The sequence below is a fragment of the Aphis gossypii genome, chromosome 1 (assembly GCF_020184175.1).
Source record: "Aphis gossypii isolate Hap1 chromosome 1, ASM2018417v2, whole genome shotgun sequence".
Classification (NCBI taxonomy): domain Eukaryota; kingdom Metazoa; phylum Arthropoda; class Insecta; order Hemiptera; family Aphididae; genus Aphis; species Aphis gossypii.
The window spans coordinates 16,409,810-16,429,998 of record NC_065530.1 but is presented as its reverse complement, the minus strand read 5'-3'; the positions used below and the strand labels follow the sequence as shown (position 1 = coordinate 16,429,998).

Here is a 20,189-nt window from a genome sequence, read left to right as displayed (position 1 = left end):
TAATTTATTAAAAAAAATATTTTGTTTCCTGCAGGTCTTAAATTTAAAAATCTAAATTAAGTACACCGAAGATGAGAATATGGTTAAGTTTAATGATACGGCATGCTGGATATATATTATTATATTTACTATTCACTTACTACGATTTACAGAAAAATAAAATAAAACAAATAATATAATATTTCCTCTATTTAAAAAATTAAATTAATGACATTTATATGTATTAAATGTACACAAAATACAAATACAAATTATATAAATAAAAAATAAAATAACATTAAAACATTATTGACTTATAGTATATACATTTTTTTGATTTACTGCTATGGTATCATTTTGCCAGAAATCTTTGTACTTAGAATGCAAAATCCTATGAAAAAATGTTATTAGTAAATGTAAATAAATATTTTCTAAAAACAAAATTAACTTACATAAACATAGATAATATGGGTAGGGTTAAAAATATATACAAGAAAGCCATCAAACACAAATGTCCAGATTTAGTAAAATGAATGTAACCAAATGCGGATTTATAAGACGTAACTACAACAACAGTCAATAACGAGTTCATACACATTTGAATGGAATTTATTCGACCTAGAAAAATTTAAATATTAAAATTTTCTTATAAAATTTAAAAATAATGATATAACAAAAATTTATACGCAGATACCTAGTTGTTCGGTCGCCACTAATTTAGATACTAATGAACTAATAATAGTAACAGCTGTTCCGTGGCATAAATAAATAATTGTAACTACAACAAGAATGATTGTTATTAAAAAAATATATTAGTATAAATGTACGATGTATCAAATATAAATAAATAACTAATAATATTTACTCATAATGATTTGCCAAATTAGAACTGGAAAAATGTAGCAAATAGCAGCTGCAATATAAAAGCAGCAAGATAAAATGCCAATTTTTAAATCATTTATTTTCATACAATGGCTTAGAACAGAAACCGAAAACACAATTCCTATGAATAAAAATAAAAATAACAAGATAACATATTAAATAAGTATAAATGAAATTATGAAAAATAATTAAAAACTATTCATACTGAATACAATTTTTTAGGATTCCTCCAATAATACCTATAAATAGCTAAATAATTCTTCGAAAAAATTATTTTGTTTATTAAAAAGACGTATACCCGCATTCTTGGTTTCCGTTCTAGTTCTAGTTTTATATTAATTGACTTATCGTCAAATGTTAAGGTAAGAACATATATACTCTTTGGTCAAGTCTTTAGAATATTTTAATTTTCAAGCGAATTTCTTATAAATATGTAAAATATTAAAATTTAATAATACACAAAATTCGTTTAAGAATTTAAATACTATAAAAAGCCAAAGAGAAAACACTTATGATTACTATATTACCTTTAAGTATGATAATAGATCAATTTACTCTAATATTTAAGTTAACAATACAAAACTGAAAACTGAATCTAAATATTGATATGTTATGCATTCGTAAGACGGAAACAAGACATGGCGCATGGGGGTATGACGTCCTCTTAACAATTAATATAACCATATAATAAAATCACCAAAAAATATGGCCAACGTTCTTGAAATACTAAAATAAACTTCCTCGTCATTACGCCAATTATTTTCAATATACTCCATTAATAAACCATAATCACCTGAAAAATAAAATTTCAATACAATATTCCCAATGTATAAAATTACGAAAATTACATTTATTGTTACTTACATCCTATTCTTGTTACTAATATTGATTGGCATATAATCAGTACGGCTAATATAATAGCTAAACTCATTGATTTATTTTTAAATAAACTGATAAACTCTTTTAGAATATATTTTGGTTTCTGCCACCTAATGTCTTTATCATACGAGTCAGATGTGTCTTTAATATACAAATGTACAACCATTAACGCAATCAAATTTAATAATATTGTTACCAAAAACAATACGTGATCTTGAGAATAATATGGAATGACGATTTTTATTAGTGCAACTATACCAGCGCCCACTAATAAACTTAAAGGATAAGTTGCAATTATTATTCCATGTTTCAAAGTTCTTGATTCAATAGTTGAATTTTCCGATACATATGACATTACACCGACCCAGAACATATTTCGACCAACGTAAAATGCAGGTATTATCCATTTCAAACATTTCATGATTAAATCAAATGCCGATGGCCAGTGCCAATAGTAAAACACAATGTATAAACTATCTGTTAAAATCTGTGCAATAATTGGTAGGAAAATCAAAGGTCTACGTCTTCTTCCATGATTGTCACTCCATGCACCTGAAAATAAATAAAGTAATTTTATTTCGTTAACTGTTGAAATGTTATAACTTATAACAAATGTTTATAATTAATAAATAAATGATTCAATTAAATAATTAATAACTAAATACAATGGAGGTTTTTTTTTTAAGGTAAACTTTTGGTTTTCTAAAAAACGTATTTACTCGTACGTATGTTATTAGAAATATTATAAATTATTTTAAATAATTTAATCATACAAAAAATTTTAAAAACTTATTATTTTTTTTTAAATAGGTACGAAATAAAAAAAATTAATATTTTAATATTTTAAATTCACAATGGAGTAATGAATAATAAATTAACTTTACAATGATGTGTGTGTATGTGTGTTTTAAATTAATAAATGTATGTCTACAAACACATTATAGTAAAAAATGCTTTGATTTTCAACTTTTAATATTCATTTTGTAAGAAAGTTAATCTAGCTAGTATTTTAGAGATTCGAAAGTAGACATTTTCTGTACTTTTCTAAGCAATAACAAAGTTTTAGCTATTTTTCTAGGTATTTTTTTTAAATATAGATAAAATTGAATACAAATTTCCTTATGAAATATTCTTATTGTAGTTAAAAAAAAATCAAAAATCGTTAATCACAATTTTTTATAAGAGTTTATAATCCAAATTTTTACGAAATATTATGTCATCGCGAAAATTTGCAAATTATTTTGTAAGTAAAATTCATAAAAAATTTTGTTTAAGTAGCTATAAGAGTTGAAATTTAAATACAAAATTTTCCATAAGTTTGGCTGACAATAATTATAAAAGAACTTAAATTTTGGTGTATTTAGATCATTAAAACATAAACCCCCTTTTTCACCAACCACTGGAAATTATATCCTAGGCTGACAAATCATCTTCGTTCAGAGTCATTTTTTGTATAAAATAATACCTATCATTGGATTCAAATTTAAAACATCCATTATAGTAACCTAATATATAGCAGAGCTTGACTCACTATTGACCACTCTTTTTTATACTTGGAAAAACATTTTAATAGCTGAAAAACTACTCGTTCAAATTTTAAATTAAATAATTCACATTTAAAAAAATATCAATAACTAAAAATGTACAGATTTTGGCATAAATTAATTCATCCTACAAGTATTATGCAAGATCTAATTTGCTACCAGTAATCTTTCTTTAAGTTTGATGATGAACATATTTTCTACAAGAACACACACATACACGACATACATGATTATAAAATCAATCTAAAATTTTTGTTCCATTCAAAATCGAAAAAGTAAAACGTATTCCGATCACTATCGTACTATTGTCAAATAAATAGTTCAAGATTTTGTATCCAGTATTCCTATAATATATTATATTATTAGTTTGTACTTACCTGCTAGTAATACAACTATGAAAGAAATCAAATACTGTGAGATATTAATAAGCGAATGTGCATAGTGTTGATTTTCGTAAACACCAACTAGACATTCTCCGAACGGAATTATTGGCTCACAGGATCTTTTCAACGTACTAGATACCGCCAGGGATGCTGTATAAAGGGCAGTTGCTATTATCAGGTAAGGTTCCGAACTGTAACCATACTGTTTTAATTCCGCCATCGGGTTTTGGACGAACATTTTGAAATTACTGAAAGAGTCAAAATTGCCACAAGTCCTAAATAATTAGCATTACCATACATAACTATAATAGTTTAATATAGGTATTAAAGGTAAACTGTCACTCTGTCCGTTATAAATTCGTATAATATAGGTATGTATGTTTAGAAAACCATTTAGTATTTAACACTTCATCTAATCTGTGCGCGCATGCGTATGAAAATAATTTAAAGTACATTGCGTTGTATAATGCATTATGCTACAGTACTTCTAAGTACAAGTGGGTATTTTGTTTAAATAGCGTTAAGATTAATATAAATTCATATAATTGTATTTGACTCATTATGTCAACATAATAGTCATATAGGTTTAGATTCGGTGTGCCAATATTCTGTATAAGAATCGTAAACATTTATTCAAGTACCTACCTTAAACTTAAAAATACTAAAAAATACCGGTATGTGTATTGGGAAATTTATCTTGGAAATCATTACTGCAGACCCACTTAATAATTATGATATGGCTACAAATTAGTAATGTCTCAAATACGAAATTGTCTTACGATTTTTTTATGGTAACATAAGTCGTGCCTGGTAATTTTTTTTGAGATAGGTACACGAAATGAAAAAAAAAAGTAAGTTTACACAAGTTGTGTGCTGATTATTTCATCTCGAGAAGTTTGTTTATTACAATATTATATTATAGATACCATAATAAATTTTATTTCATATTTATAAGTATTATAAATAATATAAGTTAAAAGTAAAAATAATTATATATTTGGATGACTTAAATGCTTTAATGGAACATTGAATTAAATTTGTAGTAGGTAAAATCTATCATAACAGTTTTAGCTAGTATACGTAGGCAGTTTCTACTAGATACGTAGCATTGTATTAGAGAAGGATAGTACCATACCGTTGCTCATTCAAAATGTATAAATAAATTCAAATAAAATATTACTAACTTATATAGGTATACAATTATTTCAAACACATTTTTTTTTTATATAAATTTGTGTTCTTTATATTCTGAACGGAGGAATGAATATATTGATTATGCAATGATGAGTGTTTTTAATTGTTGTTTTTGTATCTTTATATAGTATACACCATAACAGGTTGAATAATGGTTTAATTTACTTCAAATTTGAGATTGTATTTCGTTCAATAATAATAAAAAGTACTTATGGTAAATATTTTGTTGTCTCATTTCTAAAAATAACTAAAAATTATGTTCGTCTGTTAATCACGATCCATATGAATTGATTTTATGTGTTAATTTCATAAAAATATTTGTTCAAATAACGTTGAACCAAACTCAGTTGCCACTATCATCAATATATTTTTAAAAGTAAAACAATCGTTGTACCTATGAAAGTTTTATGTACAGTTCTAAAATACTATTTTGTTTTATTTTTTTAAATTTGAACTTCTGATAATTATCAGAATAAAAAAAATTAATTTTCAAATCAATTAGTTCAATCTGAATAAAACATAATTTTCATTAAAACCAATTGGATTTACAACCAAGCACAATGATTTTACATGAATGATAATTGAAAATCAATATGAAAACTCGTTGTGTAATTTTTTTTAACATTTCTATAAATATATACCTAATTTTTGAATTAAATGTTTGATTTTCATTCTTAAATGTTTAAAGTAACTAAGCTAAAGTTTAATAATTTTGATTTTGCATTAAATACTTTAATGGAGCTAATTTTTTTTTTTTTTTTACTAAAATATTCTGCCCATACAAGAGGAAAAAATTAGATTTATCTAACATGACACAGTTGTATCCGTTAAATAAGTATCAAATTTTAAAACTTCGGTAGAATTAAATTTTCTTTAAAATGCAAATCGTGTACCTAGGTAATATTACTTAAAAATATAAAAATGTATTGATTGAATTTCATAATGAAGGTGATGAGTATTAAAAGACGAATACTTTTAATAATTAGAAACGAATTGAAACATTAAGTATTAAAAATTAAAATATATTTTATGATGTATAATTTAGCAGCATTCTTAATTCAGTGAAGAGGTAGAGAGAAAAATCATAAGAACACGAACGTTGAATTAGCTCAAGTTATGCATTTTAAGATTAAATATATATAATGGAAAATCAAGAGTATATGGGAGTACAAAAAGCCAATAGAGTATCGGCGTACAAACTACAGACTACTTCGGTCATCAAGTGACTTTAGTCATTTACATATTATACTTGATGATCTATGATTGCTTAGTGTTTATATGTAACATATTTGAAATTCATGCATTCACTCACACACGTCAGTTGATACCATTAAAATCGTTTTAGAAATATGTAATGTATAATTGGTATTGGTGTCGAGTTTATAGTTTGAACTTAACATTTTTAGATGATTTTTTTTTATTTAATATTAGGTACATTTACTAAAAATTAAAAACGCATCATTCTGTGATCAACAGAATCTAAAATACATATTTTATGTGAAACATATAGACAATGAAATATCAATTTGGCATAAACAACGGAAGGTACAACATTAGAAACCACTGCATATTGATATGTGACTGTGTGTTTGTGTCAATGTCAACGACTCTAGACCTTGGATATTTTTAATAAATGTTAGTGTTAAATTTTCAATAATTTATATAATTGCCAATCGATTACAAAAACATAGAGCAGCCAAGTAAAAACGTTTTATGATAACGATGTTTGATAGGTGAAAGTTACAAGTTGTAAATTGTTGTTGCCTATAAACTGCAGTATACCAAAATATAATTTCAAAACAATGGAAATATTTACGAATTGTTAATACTTACAGTAAACGATGATCGCAGTCACATCGTTCATATATTTTTCATCGATTAATATTTCCTTTTTAAAATAATAACGAATTTGTGTGGCAAATATTATTATATTTCGGAAATATTACTATAAAAAGTTGACTAGCTGAGAGAACACTATAAAGTTGTGGTATTGCACAAGGATACAATATTATATCGTGGCAGACTGAATTGTTTTGTTATGAGTATGTTGGTATGACGATTGACGACATACTAACTCAAACAATATAATATTTACGTCATTACTTATAGGTAATATTATACTTAATAATATAGGTACCTACCTATATTTATCATTTAATATGCACTAAAGTAATATTAAATGTAACTTCAATAAGCGTTGGATAACAGCTGCAGAGTTTTTTCTCTTGGATATCTTTAAATCTTGTTTTGTTTTTTCACAACTAACTGTTCCATAATATTATGCGTAGTTAGATTCCGTTTTAAACTACGCGTAATGCGTATTGTTGGTTGGTATTTCTGAACTTTGTCACGGAAAAATAATATTGTTCAATGATGTTGCTATTTTTTCGGAAGTCAATGTGTAATAATATGTAATTGTGCCCATTCGATGTTTACAGCTATTTAATTTTTGGCCATTGAATACTAGATTGTGGTAGTCCCTCTTTTTATCGTTGTGAGTTTGTGACGTTCATAACAATAAAATCAGTGTAATTTAGGTTGCATCTTCGTGATTTCTGTAAGGAGTACTTCAAGTTATGCCAGTTTCCTACATCAGTAAAATTTCAATTTCAATTTAATCTACATTCTCTTTAAATCATAGATAATAAAGATATGGATAGGACATATCGGTCTTATCAACGGTATTTAAGGGGTCCAGTTGAGGCCAAACAAGTATACCTATATAGAGTATCAATTATCATTATAAAAACGCCTCAATTGCCTTCCCCTCCAGGCACGCGGCCTCAAATATATTTAACATAGGCGTGGCCTATCCATATCTTTATTATCTATGCTTTAAATAGTACCTATCTCAAGTTCTAGTAATTATAATTGATGTTTTTTCACAATATGACCGTTTTTCACCAAATGTAATCATCTGGTAAGTATGTGGTGACCAAATCGGACTTTCTTCATTTAAAAATTCTTAAATTAGTAACTATATGAGTCTAAAATCTAATATACCATGTACAGTGACAAAATGTATTAGAATATAGGTACTATCGATACTGAATTTTGTCATAACATCATAAATTCATAAGACATATAAGGACATTATTCTGTGGAAATTTACCTTAGTTGATTATTTGTTTTTAGAAAAAAAAATCGGAAAAACCTTATAAAACGATGTTTTGAAAATCCGTATACATCTAAATACACGTGTAAGATACGGCCATACGGTACACGGGTCCATGTGAAACGGGCCCGAGTCCTTATATTCAAAACTCAACACCGTGCTTATCAAATATCAGATTTTTAATTAACTTCGTCGTTCCTGTAAAGTGTAAGTGTTTAAGCTTAATACTTTAACCCATTTTCCGATACTTCATAATGATAGTAGGTACATACATATGTTTTACGAGTATGTATTTCCCCAATCGATTATGATACCTACTATATTGGTACTACCAATTATTCATTTTTCGGTGTTTCATATCTAATAAATAATGATTAATTTGAATAGATTAAACATATAACTCAAATAAATAGTTTATAATGTATCTATAGGTACATTAGAAAGGTAAATTAGATAAGTAGTCAACTTCCATATCAGCAGTAATCACACGTCTTGATATTTTCCAAATTAAAAATACGTATGAAATTAATAGGTGATATATTTCATAGAAAAAAGAGCACAATTATCAATGGTGTAATAAGATTATAATTTTAAATTTTAATTATTTTAATATATTTTTTATTAAAATTTTACATTATTGTTAACATAATTTAATCAACACACCAAACGTATTGTACATTTATAAGTATAGTTTTATTAATTCGTCACTTACAGCCGATGGCATCAAAATTCCAAGGTCGGTAAAAAGCAAGCTGATGTATGACGGGTGTGTATAATCCACCAAAGGGTGAGCATTTAATAAATTATCATCATTTGAATTGTTTCCAGTGTACTAAATTGAAACAAAATATTAATAAAATTCATATAATAGTACATTTAATTATATGTAACAATGACAAAATTATGAATAATGCAATGTTTTATTACTCACTTTGAAATTATTTGGTAAATCTTTCTGATTCAAAGGATACATTCGTGAGAACTTATAACTTTCTGTTAGCACATAAAAAGGTTTTTTAAATTCTTTAGCACAAATAGCCATAGTACAACTTCCAATCTAAATAAAATAAAATAAATATTAAAGAAGAATCGTTTTCTATTCAAAAAGGATTGTTTTGATTTTTATATTACTACCTATACCGAAGAATCCTTAGTTAATCATTTATACTTATAACCATTATTGCTCATAATATAGAGGTAATACACGTATAATAAAATATCACAAAATTCAACAGTCATAACAATTCAAAAAGTGTTAATACTGTATGTATAAAAGTATAAAACTAATACATATTCAAATTGATTACACATTTTGTAATAATATTTACACTTTATTACACTTAGTACAAGTAAAAAAAATTGTTAGGTTTGAGCTAAAAATTGGCTAGGCAACAGTTTTTAACTGTTGGAATAGACTTGTAGTTTTACTTATAAAGCTAATTATGATAGATCTTTGTTATGACAATAATTGCATAATGAACACAACATATAAATGAATATTTGCCCAAAGCAATAAAAATTGAGTGGGTGATTGTCAATTTTATATTACTATACGTATTATAATTAATAGACTATAGCTTATTAATATAGCAGCTAAATTAATGTTAAATTTGTAATATTATATTCAATAATATAATAGTATAAAAAACCATATTGCTTTGTCCCTGTAATAAAAATATCACTCATCTACTATCTAGTCACTATAAAAGTATATATAATATATTACCTTATTAATAATTCCACCACTCTCTACGACACATTCAGCTCCAACCATAACCATATCGACCCTTTCCATTATATAGCCAACAGCAGAATCTAATATCAATGTGCAAGGAATATCAAGTGCCTTCAAGCAGTTGTACATTTCAATTCTAATAAACAAACAAATGTATTAAAAAAAAGTCAAAAAAATATTCTAACTATATTATTATGTATAAGAATATTATATGCCAAAAAATTACCCGCTTTTGTCAGGAGATGATTCTGATATAAAAACATGAAATCTTTTTTGTGAATTCACAGCTAATTTCATGGCTTCTAGCACTACTCTAGATTTTGAATGTGTCAAGATATTCTAAAAACAATATAATATAATCAGATGTATACATAATATTAAGTACAATTGGTCAATAAATTAATGGGTAAAACATAAATAAGAAACTGCCTACTAGTGACACTTTGGCGAATATTTTACGTAAAATAAAATATAACACAAGTATAAATAACTGGAAAAATTTGAAGAGAAAACACCTATCTACAGGTAAGGTCATATAAATTTACACATTATACTTAAGAGTCTATTTTATGTACCTACGTTATTCTGGAATATTATATCATTATTAAATTATGCAATTAAATATTAAAATTTCATTTTTTTATTACAAAGTTCTTAAATATATGCAGTATGCAGGTATATTAATACTTACAGTGCCATCAACAAAGAAAGGAAGAGTAATTTTGGCAACCTTATTTCTCGCATCAGTAAGTTTCTTCAAAAATACCTTTCCTCGATCCAACATGACTTTTTTACATTCCGCAAAAGTCTAAAATTCAGTACATAAAAGTATACATATTAACTGAAATGATTTCAAGATTTAAATTTTTATTTCTTATTCTTGATACTGTTAAAATAAAAATAACAGTAAATAAGATTTTTAAAAAATAATTTACTTAAAGAAGAAGTAATATAACTTGCAACTAAATGTATTACATTATTATCATAATTGTGTATGGAATTGAGTAGTAATATAAAATGAATAAACAATGTAATAGTCATATTGACAGTTTATATTGTTATTCAATAGAACAACTTGTATATTTAATTATACTATGAATGGTTATATATTTATAACCCATATGAAATATTATTTTAAACTAATTTTTACAAACTAAGTCAGATCAAACTTTATAATACTATATTAACATAGTAAAAACTAACATTTATAACATTTATTTTATTAATTTACAAAAAAATTTAATTAAATTTTATTCTATATTTTACAAAATAATTAAAAAATAAAAACAAGCCTTGTATTATACAAATTGTAGTTAATATAATATAATATTGTATAGTATTAACTTTTAAATATATTAAATCTACTAGTTGCTAACTTAAAGGATAAAAACAAATAAAAAACAATGGTTTTTTACTAATAATTTAATGTTAATTTTTTTTCTTTTCATCAGACTCAGAAATTTGACCCAAATTGTTCAAGACTATATCTTCATTGAGAAGATTTGAGGTGTCATCTTCTGTATCATCTTCAGTATCATCTTCATCTTCATCACTGATTTGTGGGCCAACAATATCTTGCATTATTTTGATTAAATCTAATGATTGGTTTTCAGTCAATAGTTTGTCATCTATTCCCACATAATTAATAGAATCATCAACAACCAAACGATTCATTAATGCTTTATACTCATCAGTTGCAAGATTATCTTCTGATTGGTTTTCACCTGTGTTCAAAATGCCAGATTTAACAAAACTATTTTTAACCGTTGATTTTTTAACTTCGTCAATAGCACATTTTATCCAAAGAATTGCATGTAGCACATTGATTTTATTTATTAATCCAGGACCATTATTTATAAATGATAGCTGATGTTTTAAAACACATTGTCGATAGAACATCTTGAAATTTTGAATAACACCTAGCTTTAGAGGCTGACAACAAGATGATATATATGGTGGAAAAAATATTAGTTTAATCGATTGCAGATTGTTAAGTAAAGGATGAGAACTTGCATTATCTAAAAAAAGAACTATATTTCTTTTTGATTGAGTCATTCTGTGGTCAAAATCTAAAAGCCAGTCAGTCATAATTCTACGTGTCATCCATGCTTTAGTATTAGACTTCCAAACAACTTCAAGGTTGTCTATATTAATATTTTTAAAACAATTATATTTTCTAACTTTTCCAATGATCAACGGTTTTTCAAATTCTCCATCAATGTTAGTACATAACATAATGGTCAGTCTCTCTTTTGATAAATTTCCATCAATACAAGCTTCATTAATAAAGTTCATTGTATTTTCAGGAAGAATTCGATAAAATAAACCCGTTTCATCACAGTTATATATATCACACTCTTTATAATCTTTTATAGTTTCTTTCACGCTATTTAACCATTCGATAATAACACATTCTTTCACTAATGCAGGATCAGCATAAGTATTCTTATAAGAAATTTGATGCCTGTCTTTAAATTTATGCAACCATCCATTAGATGCTTTAAAATCATTCAGGCCAACTTCTGATGCTAACTCCAATGCTTTTTCTTTTAATAGAGGACCCGAAATTGGCAAATTGTTGGCACGAGCATGAAGATACCATTGAAATATAACTGTGTCAATTATTTCACCATTCGATTTTGGAAATTTGCGTTTTGATTTTTCGTTTCCTTGTTCCATAGATATTTGTGATAAATATAATTTATTTTTTAATATATCACTAACCTGTGTTTTACCAATCTTAAATTTTTCAGCTACTGCTCTTATTCCAACATTTTCTGCTTCCACAAATTTTATAATTTCAATTTTTTGTGCCAAAGTTAGTCTTTTTCGTTTTCTACAAGACATAATGGAGTTTTCATATGCATATATATACTTCACAAGTGTAGAAACTAGGAATAATTACTTTTTTAATCAATAATTATTTCAATGTAGGCTAAATAAAGCCATAACATAGATAAATAATATTCATAGATAATATTATCTAGTGTTGTTAATGTAAAAATTATATTTATTTTATACACTTGATAGTTATTCAAAATTAAAAATATATTATAGTTGTATTGAAGGGTCCAGGAAGTTAGAAATACTTAAGACCTATCTAATAAGTATATTTTTGCTGGGACCCGATAAAATATCCATTAATAAGTAGTCCGCTATTGTGAGAAGTCCATAAATATAGGTTCACTGTCTAAATATTCAAAATGAAACTTAATTAAATAAAATATTAGTAACACTATACATTTAAAAATACTTACAATATTATCCAACTTAGCAAATGTTATAAACCGCATAAATAAAGCACATCCAGAAGACACACCAGTAACACGGAAACTACTATTTGTAATTACTTCAACTGCAGATTGCAAATTAAAATCAAGTTCTTGTACAGTTTCAGCTAAACATTAAGAAAATATAAATAATTATCTAGTATACCTATTATTTAGATGATTTGTACAACTATTATAAAATGTTTACTTAGTTGTCACAATAAATACAAAAATAATAATTAGAAGATTACATAATAGCTTTCATATAATTTTTCAAATTTATAAATGAGTTTTATTTTATTGATGATCAACCTAACTTGTAACTTTAAAATAGCATTGTTATAAAATTGACAAAAATATTTATAATATACAACTTATTACTTAATTCTCTTTATATTATTTTAAGTATACTTGCATTTATCATGTTCCAATAATTTTAATAATGTAGTGATTGCTGCTATACTAGCACTTATATCTGACTCCTTTTCCATAATATTACTAAAATATTGAGATACCTCTGAAAATAAAACATAATTGTATATTATTACATAACATATAGAAAAAGTACAATGTGTAGGTTAGATTTCTATTAAAAATCAGCATAATTGTCATGACTCATGAATATAACATATACAGAATATACTACTTCTCCATATCTTTTTTATAATTTTTTTAATATCTAATGATACTTAATGATTTTTCTATTAATAATAACACAAAACTTTTCATTATTTTTTTTATTTAAAAAATATACAAACTAAATTTAATTTTTTACTATAAGCTGTAAGTGAGTTATGTGTAATTAGTCGAAAAAAGAAGTTGCCAGAAGTGACTCTTTTAAATATAATTAAAAGGACATCACACCTGAATGTGTTCTCTATACATATGACAGGGCAAATTTTCATTCACTAGTTTTGCTGTTAGTTTTGATATTAGAGTGAATTGGTCTATTATAAAATTTAAGCTTTAAGGTTATATTACTTTTGAAACTAGTGAAAGAAAATTTGCTAAGTCGTGCATGAGTAATACAGAGACAATACGTATGGGTACAACGTCCTCTTAATGTATATCACTAATACATTTAAACTCAACATTTTTATACCATTTTGAAATGAAACCCTATTAATGATAGGTATCATTTTAATTATCTTAAACATAAAAATTTTATTAAATTATTAAAGAATATTATATGTGTAAAATAATATCTAATTCTTACATAAAATATGTAACAGATTACTCATAATTAATTCATTTAAAAAAATAAAATAAAATGTTAAGTTAAAATTTCAATAATATTGTTTAATAGAGGTACCTACCTATATAATGTAAAAATGAAATTATAATTATTATTATTATTGTTGATGCTGTTTTTTTAAATATTGCATATAGTTATGTTATTATTACAATTATAAACCTTCTTATTTTGATCTTTCTTAAGAACTAAACAGAAATATTTTTAGAATAACTAATCAAGAAAATATGTTTTAAATTGTGATCCGAATGTTGCTAATTATTGACATACTGTTATGGTGTTATGTTATATGTTTTTAATATTAATGCAATGAGTACATATTTAAACATTCGGTATATAATATATACAAATGTAAAAAAAAACGCATCAATACATCAAACAAATTAAAAAAAAATTATCATGCACTTTATTTAACTTATATTGGCTTACCTTCTTTTAACATTAATTAAGCACAAATATAGAATTTTTAACGAATAAAAATATGTTTTAAATAATCAATAGATAATCTATCTACAACAATTAGTTAGGTACCTACTGCCAGTGAAACATTAAAATCGGCACATAAAATGAGTAATTTACTGAATATTATGCCAACGAAATTATTAAATAATAATAATTAGAATTATTTACCTATTAACTATAATATCATGCTATTATTTTAAATAACTTTATTATTTAAAGTGAACAGACTATAGTTGATGAGTGATGACATTAACAATCAAGATCAAATTAAAGTAACTTGTAACGTGTCGTGGTGTAGCCGACTGCGGACTGATGAAATTTTAGTAGTGTTATACTGGCATGTAGATAAAAATGATTAGACCAAACATCTCGTGATTATATCACATGATGTAAACAAGCCGAGGTGGTTTTTTTAACACAAAAACCCATGGTTGACATATAAATATTATGGTTCATAATAATTTCAACCATAGCTTTACCTTATTCACCATGTCTTGTTGATAGTACTATCAGTTTCATCAACAACAGCTATCACTTAGATAAGACCGTATTACCTAGATATTTTAAATCTAAAAAATATACAAGTCCGTTTAATAATAATTATTTATTGTTTAAAAGTTTACGACATTTATGACATTTATAACGTTTATATTAGAAGCCCGCCTAATTTAATATTTTATTGAAAAAAGATACATCAGACATGGATCAAGATACAGCCATGAAACTGTATCTGAACGGTGCGACAGCGTTTTTTCTGGACATACCGTCTGGCATGGAATTCGGCATCGATATGATGTCCTGGGCGACTGGTGATAAATTTAAAGGAATCAAAATGATACCCCCTGGCATACATTTCATATATTATAGGTAATATGAATAAAATGTATTATTAGTACTTTTAATTGTTATATTTTAACATTTAAGTAATACCTAAATCATATTATTTAACAATTATATAATTTTTATAGTGCCACCGATAAGTATGGAAATACAGCTCCACGTTGTGGTTTTTTTCATGGTTTTAAAAAAGGTGAATGTCTTGTTAAAAAATGGGATACAGAAAATGAAATGTTGGTAGATGTACCCAGATTAGAAATAGTACAATACAAAACAAATATATTACATTTTGATGACTGTTTGGGTCCTTATCCATATGAAGAACTATCAAAATGGAATGGTTTATCATCACTGCTCACTAGTATGGAACATTGAAAATCTTTATAAGAATGTATTTTTAGTTATCAGTCGTTCATTTTTCATTTTAGATAACTTGATACTCAGGTTATGCCCCGAAACAAAATTCATTCGATCAGCAATGGAGTTATTTCCAACATCAGTTAAAGAAAACACCAAAAAAAGAAGAAAATGGGGTCCTATTAGAAGTGAAACAGATGTTGGATATGAACATTTGCCCAACTTGGTACCGAAAGAAGAAAATAAAATAAGGTAAACTACATTTTATCAATTTTCTTAACATAATTTTATAATATTGTAATGTGCATTGTATGTGGGATTATATTTTCAATATTATTTAGATTTACTGAACCTCCAGAATGTCATTATCCACCTGGTTCGTCACTTTCAGAAATCACTAAATATTCACTTGATACTTCATACATACTTGATAACATGGCTGAAAAACATGAAAGGTTATTATCATATTTTTATATTTATTATTATAATTATTATCTACAATATTAATTAAATACTAATATGCTTTTATTTTCAGTAAAATAGATTTATTAGCCGAACTACAATTTTCCTATATTTGTTTTCTTCTTGGTTTAAGTTATGAGTCTTTTGAGCGCTGGAAGAAGCTATTTCAATTATTTTGTATGAGTAAAGATGCAATAGCACAAGATCAAAACTTTTTTGCAAAGTTTTTCATAGCAGTACGTCATCAATTAGAAACCATACCTGAAGGCTTTTTAGTCGACATTGTTGAAAATAATAATGTTATTTATAATGGCTTAAAAGAATTATTTAGGACATTAGAAACTTGTGATTTTGCATTGGAGGATGATCTTAAAGATGGAACGATTCAAATAAAACGATTTTTGCAACAAAAGTTTGGTTGGGAATTCAATGGGTTAAATGAAGAAGATGACGATGAAGCCCCCGTTGTTGTTGACTGTACTGAAGATTCATTTTAAATGTAATATTTATAATCTTTACAATAAAATATTATTTTTAATACAACTTCCTAATTTTTATAACTTTATTAATATTAATATGAGTATAATTTATTAGGTATGACCTGAATAAAATATTATACCAAACAAAATTTATTTTTGAATTATTATTTTGTTTCTCTTATTATCCTAGTCTAATTTTGTTATTTGAATATTAACTTCTTACTCTATTTATAATGCAACTATTTAATTGTGTCCAAGCATAAATTAATATTTTAAAGATAATGGCACTTAGTGAAATAAATGAGAAATAAAATTTTGATATTTATTTTTAATTGCTTTTTTAAAATGTATCTTGTATATTGTTATTTTAGAATAATATGTTGTATAACAAATAATACTTTGACCAGTGTATATACTATGTATAATATTGTATTCATATTTGAATAGCGGATAATCCTCCCCCCCCCCCCCCGGACTATTTTTGGTGTAGTAGGACATTTCCCCCCATTTTTTTTTTAAATTGACTATTTAATAATGTAATATTATTTATTATTTAATAAGAAATTAGGGTATTTGTTTGTTATCGCCCTGCCAGTGAACGGTAAAAAATTTATAACCTCACCACTCTTCTTTGTTATTGCCCAGCCATAAATAAAAAAATACAAAATACAATAAATATAAACACTATAAAAAAAAAATACTTACAATACTTCATATTATTTAAAAAAGCGTTTTGTCCTGTAACGTGGTCGGGGATGACCCGTTAAATATATGATATTCAGGGAAGAAGTTGATTTCCTTTGAATATAAGTTAACCGTAGCTAGGGAGCAAATGGTACTCGGGGTACAAAAAAATGTGGATTGATCCAAATACTTATAAATATATCATCAAGTTTATTCTTACCTAAATAAAACGTTTACAAGTCGTAGGGCTGGCTTTGAGTTCGTGTTCGCTGGTGTTAACTCGGGGAACTGGCTGTCTCTTACATATATTCTTATTTAGCCGTAGCTTTACAATAGTTAAATATGAGACAGCGCAGGAGGTGGCATAATGCGTACATTCATCATAATATATTTTACATGTTTTGGTCTACTATACACATACAAATATGCACGTATACTATATAATATATAATATGTGTAAGTATATAATATGTACCTACGATTGTATAATATTATTATGTTTATAAATAAATATGTAACAATCGTTACAGTCCCATTTAATTAATATTTAATTAAATGTTAGTGAAGTTGAAATGTTACATTTCTCGAATCCAGTAGTATATGAAATGCACAATTCCAAAATAAACCCTTATCCTTTCGGCAACTTCTTTTCTGACACCACCATCGCAATCCTTTAATAAACATTGTATGGCCATTTTCACATATTTCACTAACTAATTACATTATTTTTTTTGTAAAAATGGTTTTGTAAATTTTCTTTTTTTTAACAAATATTAACAAAGATTAAAATATATGTGTTTAGATATAACAAAAGAATCGAAACTTAAATGTTTTTTAAAAAATATATCATTTTTATGTCGAAATTTATAGCCATTTTACCATAATTTTTAATCTGGTATATTTATTTAAAATTGACATGTCTAATTTATTTATTTATTTATTAAACATAATATGAGACAGAAGCAATTTGAATGTACATTCACAAAGAGAAAAAAAATAATAATAAAATATATATTTTTTAAAATTAAACACATTGCGATACAGAAGTATAAGTTGACATTTATTTATAAGTCACTTATTTTAATGACAAAAAGATAACGTAATAAAAATATGGTTCATTATAAAAAAGAATAGTCTTCGTTGGGCAATTTCAGCATTCGGATGATAAGACGATTCAACATATAATTGGAGGAACAAAAAGGGATAGAGAATGGATATACTGAACGGGAGTTAAAAACAGGAACATGAAAATTAACAGTCTGCAGTAAGTCAAGAGTGCCAAGGCTTCCACTAATAAGTTTACCAAGAAAAAGCAAATATGCTTGATCCCTCCTATCTACTAGCGAAGAGTGGTTTAGTTTCTGAAGCACTTGCGAATAGTCGTGAGTGCACGGAGTCAATTTTTAGAAATAATTAAATGTCACCTGCAAATAACAAAAAACGACAGTTCTAATAGTATTTAATAATATTTCAAAAAGAAGTTTTTTGGAATAAAAATATTTCAAAAAGTTTTTTGGAAAAAAAAATAAGATTTTTGAAAATATATTTCAAAAAGAAGTTTTTTTAAAAAATATATTTCAAAAAGAAGTTTTTTGGAAAAAAAATATTTCAAAAAAAGTTTTTTGGAAAAATAATATTTCAAAAAGAAGTTTTTTGAAAAAAAAAATAAGATTTTTGAAAATATATTTCAAAAAGAAGTTTTTTGGAAAAATAATATTTCAAAAATAAGTTTTTTGGAAAAATAATATTTTAAAAATTAAATTTTTAAAAATATATTTCAAAAAGAAGTTTTTTGGTAAAAATATATTTCAAAAAGAAGTTTTTTGGAAAAAAAATATTTCAAAAAAAGTTATTTGGAAAAAAAATATTTCAAAAAGAAGTTTTTTGAAAAAAAAATAAGATTTTTGAAAATTAAATTTTTAAAAATATATTTCAAAAAGAAGTTTTTTGGTAAAAATATATTTCAAAAAGAAGTTTTTTGAAAAAAAATATTTCAAAAAAAGTTATTTGGAAAAAAAATATTTCAAAAAAAGTTATTTGGAAAAAAATATTTCAAAAAGAAGTTTTTTGAAAAAAAAATAAGATTTTTGAAAATATATTTCAAAAAGAAGTTTTTTGGAAAAATAATATTTCAAAAATAAGTTTTTTGGAAAAATAATATTTTAAAAATTAAATTTTTAAAAATATATTTCAAAAAGAAGTTTTTTGGTAAAAATATATTTCAAAAAGAAGTTTTTTGGAAAAAAAATATTTCAAAAAAAGTTATTTGGAAAAAAAATATTTCAAAAAAAGTTATTTGGAAAAAAATATTTCAAAAAGAAGTTTTTTGGAAAAATAATATTTCAAAAAGAAGTTTTTTGGAAAAAAAATATTTCAAAAAAAGTTATTTGGAAAAAAAATATTTCAAAAAGAAGTTTTTTGAAAAAAAATATTTCAAAAAAAGTTATTTGGAAAAAAAATATTTCAAAAAGAAGTTTTTTGAAAAAAAAATATTTCAAAAAAAGTTATTTGGAAAAAAAATATTTCAAAAAGAAGTTTTTTGGAAAAATAATATTTCAAAAATAAGTTTTTTGGAAAAATAATATTTTAAAAATTAAATTTTTAAAAATATATTTCAAAAAGAAGTTTTTTGGTAAAAATATATTTCAAAAAGAAGTTTTTTGGAAAAAAAATATT

General features: G+C 25.0%; 3 protein-coding genes across 6 annotated transcripts; 1 reads left to right on the top strand and 2 right to left on the bottom strand.

Annotated features, from left to right (window-relative positions):
- Positions 1-171: 171 nt before the first annotated feature.
- Positions 172-6,863, bottom strand: LOC114129610 (uncharacterized). 2 transcript variants are annotated; one of them, XM_027994407.2, is made up of 8 exons: positions 6,695-6,863; positions 3,662-3,915; positions 1,726-2,292; positions 1,559-1,654; positions 845-982; positions 674-757; positions 432-597; positions 172-370 (listed from the first exon to the last, which is right to left on the bottom strand). In XM_027994407.2, the coding sequence occupies exons 2-8, from the start codon at positions 3,903-3,905 to the stop codon at positions 286-288; spliced, it is 1,380 nt and encodes a 459-aa protein (XP_027850208.2). In that variant the 5' UTR covers positions 3,906-3,915; positions 6,695-6,863; the 3' UTR covers positions 172-285. The 2 variants fall into 2 exon arrangements, with proteins under 2 accessions (XP_027850208.2, XP_027850207.2); XM_027994406.2 differs by lacking the exon at positions 6,695-6,863 and having other exon boundaries at positions 3,662-4,045.
- Positions 6,864-8,496: 1,633 nt separating this feature from the next.
- LOC114129608 (translation initiation factor eIF-2B subunit alpha) lies at positions 8,497-15,098 on the bottom strand. Of its 3 annotated transcripts, none has more exons than XM_027994403.2 (8): positions 14,662-15,098; positions 13,396-13,497; positions 12,969-13,108; positions 10,403-10,519; positions 9,938-10,050; positions 9,703-9,847; positions 8,908-9,033; positions 8,497-8,808 (listed from the first exon to the last, which is right to left on the bottom strand). In XM_027994403.2, the coding sequence occupies exons 1-8, from the start codon at positions 14,672-14,674 to the stop codon at positions 8,656-8,658; spliced, it is 909 nt and encodes a 302-aa protein (XP_027850204.1). In that variant the 5' UTR covers positions 14,675-15,098; the 3' UTR covers positions 8,497-8,655. The 3 variants fall into 3 exon arrangements, with proteins under 3 accessions (XP_027850204.1, XP_027850205.1, XP_027850206.1); XM_027994404.2 differs by having other exon boundaries at positions 14,863-15,098; XM_027994405.2 differs by lacking the exons at positions 13,396-13,497; positions 14,662-15,098 and adding an exon at positions 12,436-12,901.
- Positions 15,099-15,242: 144 nt separating this feature from the next.
- LOC114129607 (protein AAR2 homolog) lies at positions 15,243-16,978 on the top strand. The gene is made up of 5 exons (XM_027994402.2): positions 15,243-15,561; positions 15,663-15,892; positions 15,960-16,140; positions 16,230-16,343; positions 16,424-16,978. Exons 1-5 carry the CDS (start codon positions 15,395-15,397, stop codon positions 16,845-16,847), a joined length of 1,116 nt encoding a protein of 371 aa, XP_027850203.1. The 5' UTR covers positions 15,243-15,394; the 3' UTR covers positions 16,848-16,978.
- Positions 16,979-20,189: the final 3,211 nt, after the last annotated feature.

Coding starts and splice junctions, on each gene's coding strand:
- LOC114129610 (XM_027994407.2), bottom strand. CDS start 3,905: ATGTTCGTCCAAAACCCGATGGCGGAATTAAAACAGTATGGTTACAGT. Junction 1,655..1,725: donor ATTAGTAACAAGAATAGGAT/GTAAGTAACAAT, acceptor TTTATTTTTCAG/GTGATTATGGTTTATTAATG. Junction 983..1,558: donor AACGTTGGCCATATTTTTTG/GTGATTTTATTA, acceptor TTTTATTCATAG/GAATTGTGTTTTCGGTTTCT.
- LOC114129608 (XM_027994403.2), bottom strand. Junction 13,109..13,395: donor ATTATTGGAACATGATAAAT/GCAAGTATACTT, acceptor CTTAATGTTTAG/CTGAAACTGTACAAGAACTT. Junction 9,848..9,937: donor TCATCTCCTGACAAAAGCGG/GTAATTTTTTGG, acceptor TTTGTTTATTAG/AATTGAAATGTACAACTGCT.
- LOC114129607 (XM_027994402.2), top strand. CDS start 15,395: ATGGATCAAGATACAGCCATGAAACTGTATCTGAACGGTGCGACAGCG. Junction 16,141..16,229: donor AAAGAAGAAAATAAAATAAG/GTAAACTACATT, acceptor AATATTATTTAG/ATTTACTGAACCTCCAGAAT. Junction 16,344..16,423: donor ATGGCTGAAAAACATGAAAG/GTTATTATCATA, acceptor TTTTATTTTCAG/TAAAATAGATTTATTAGCCG.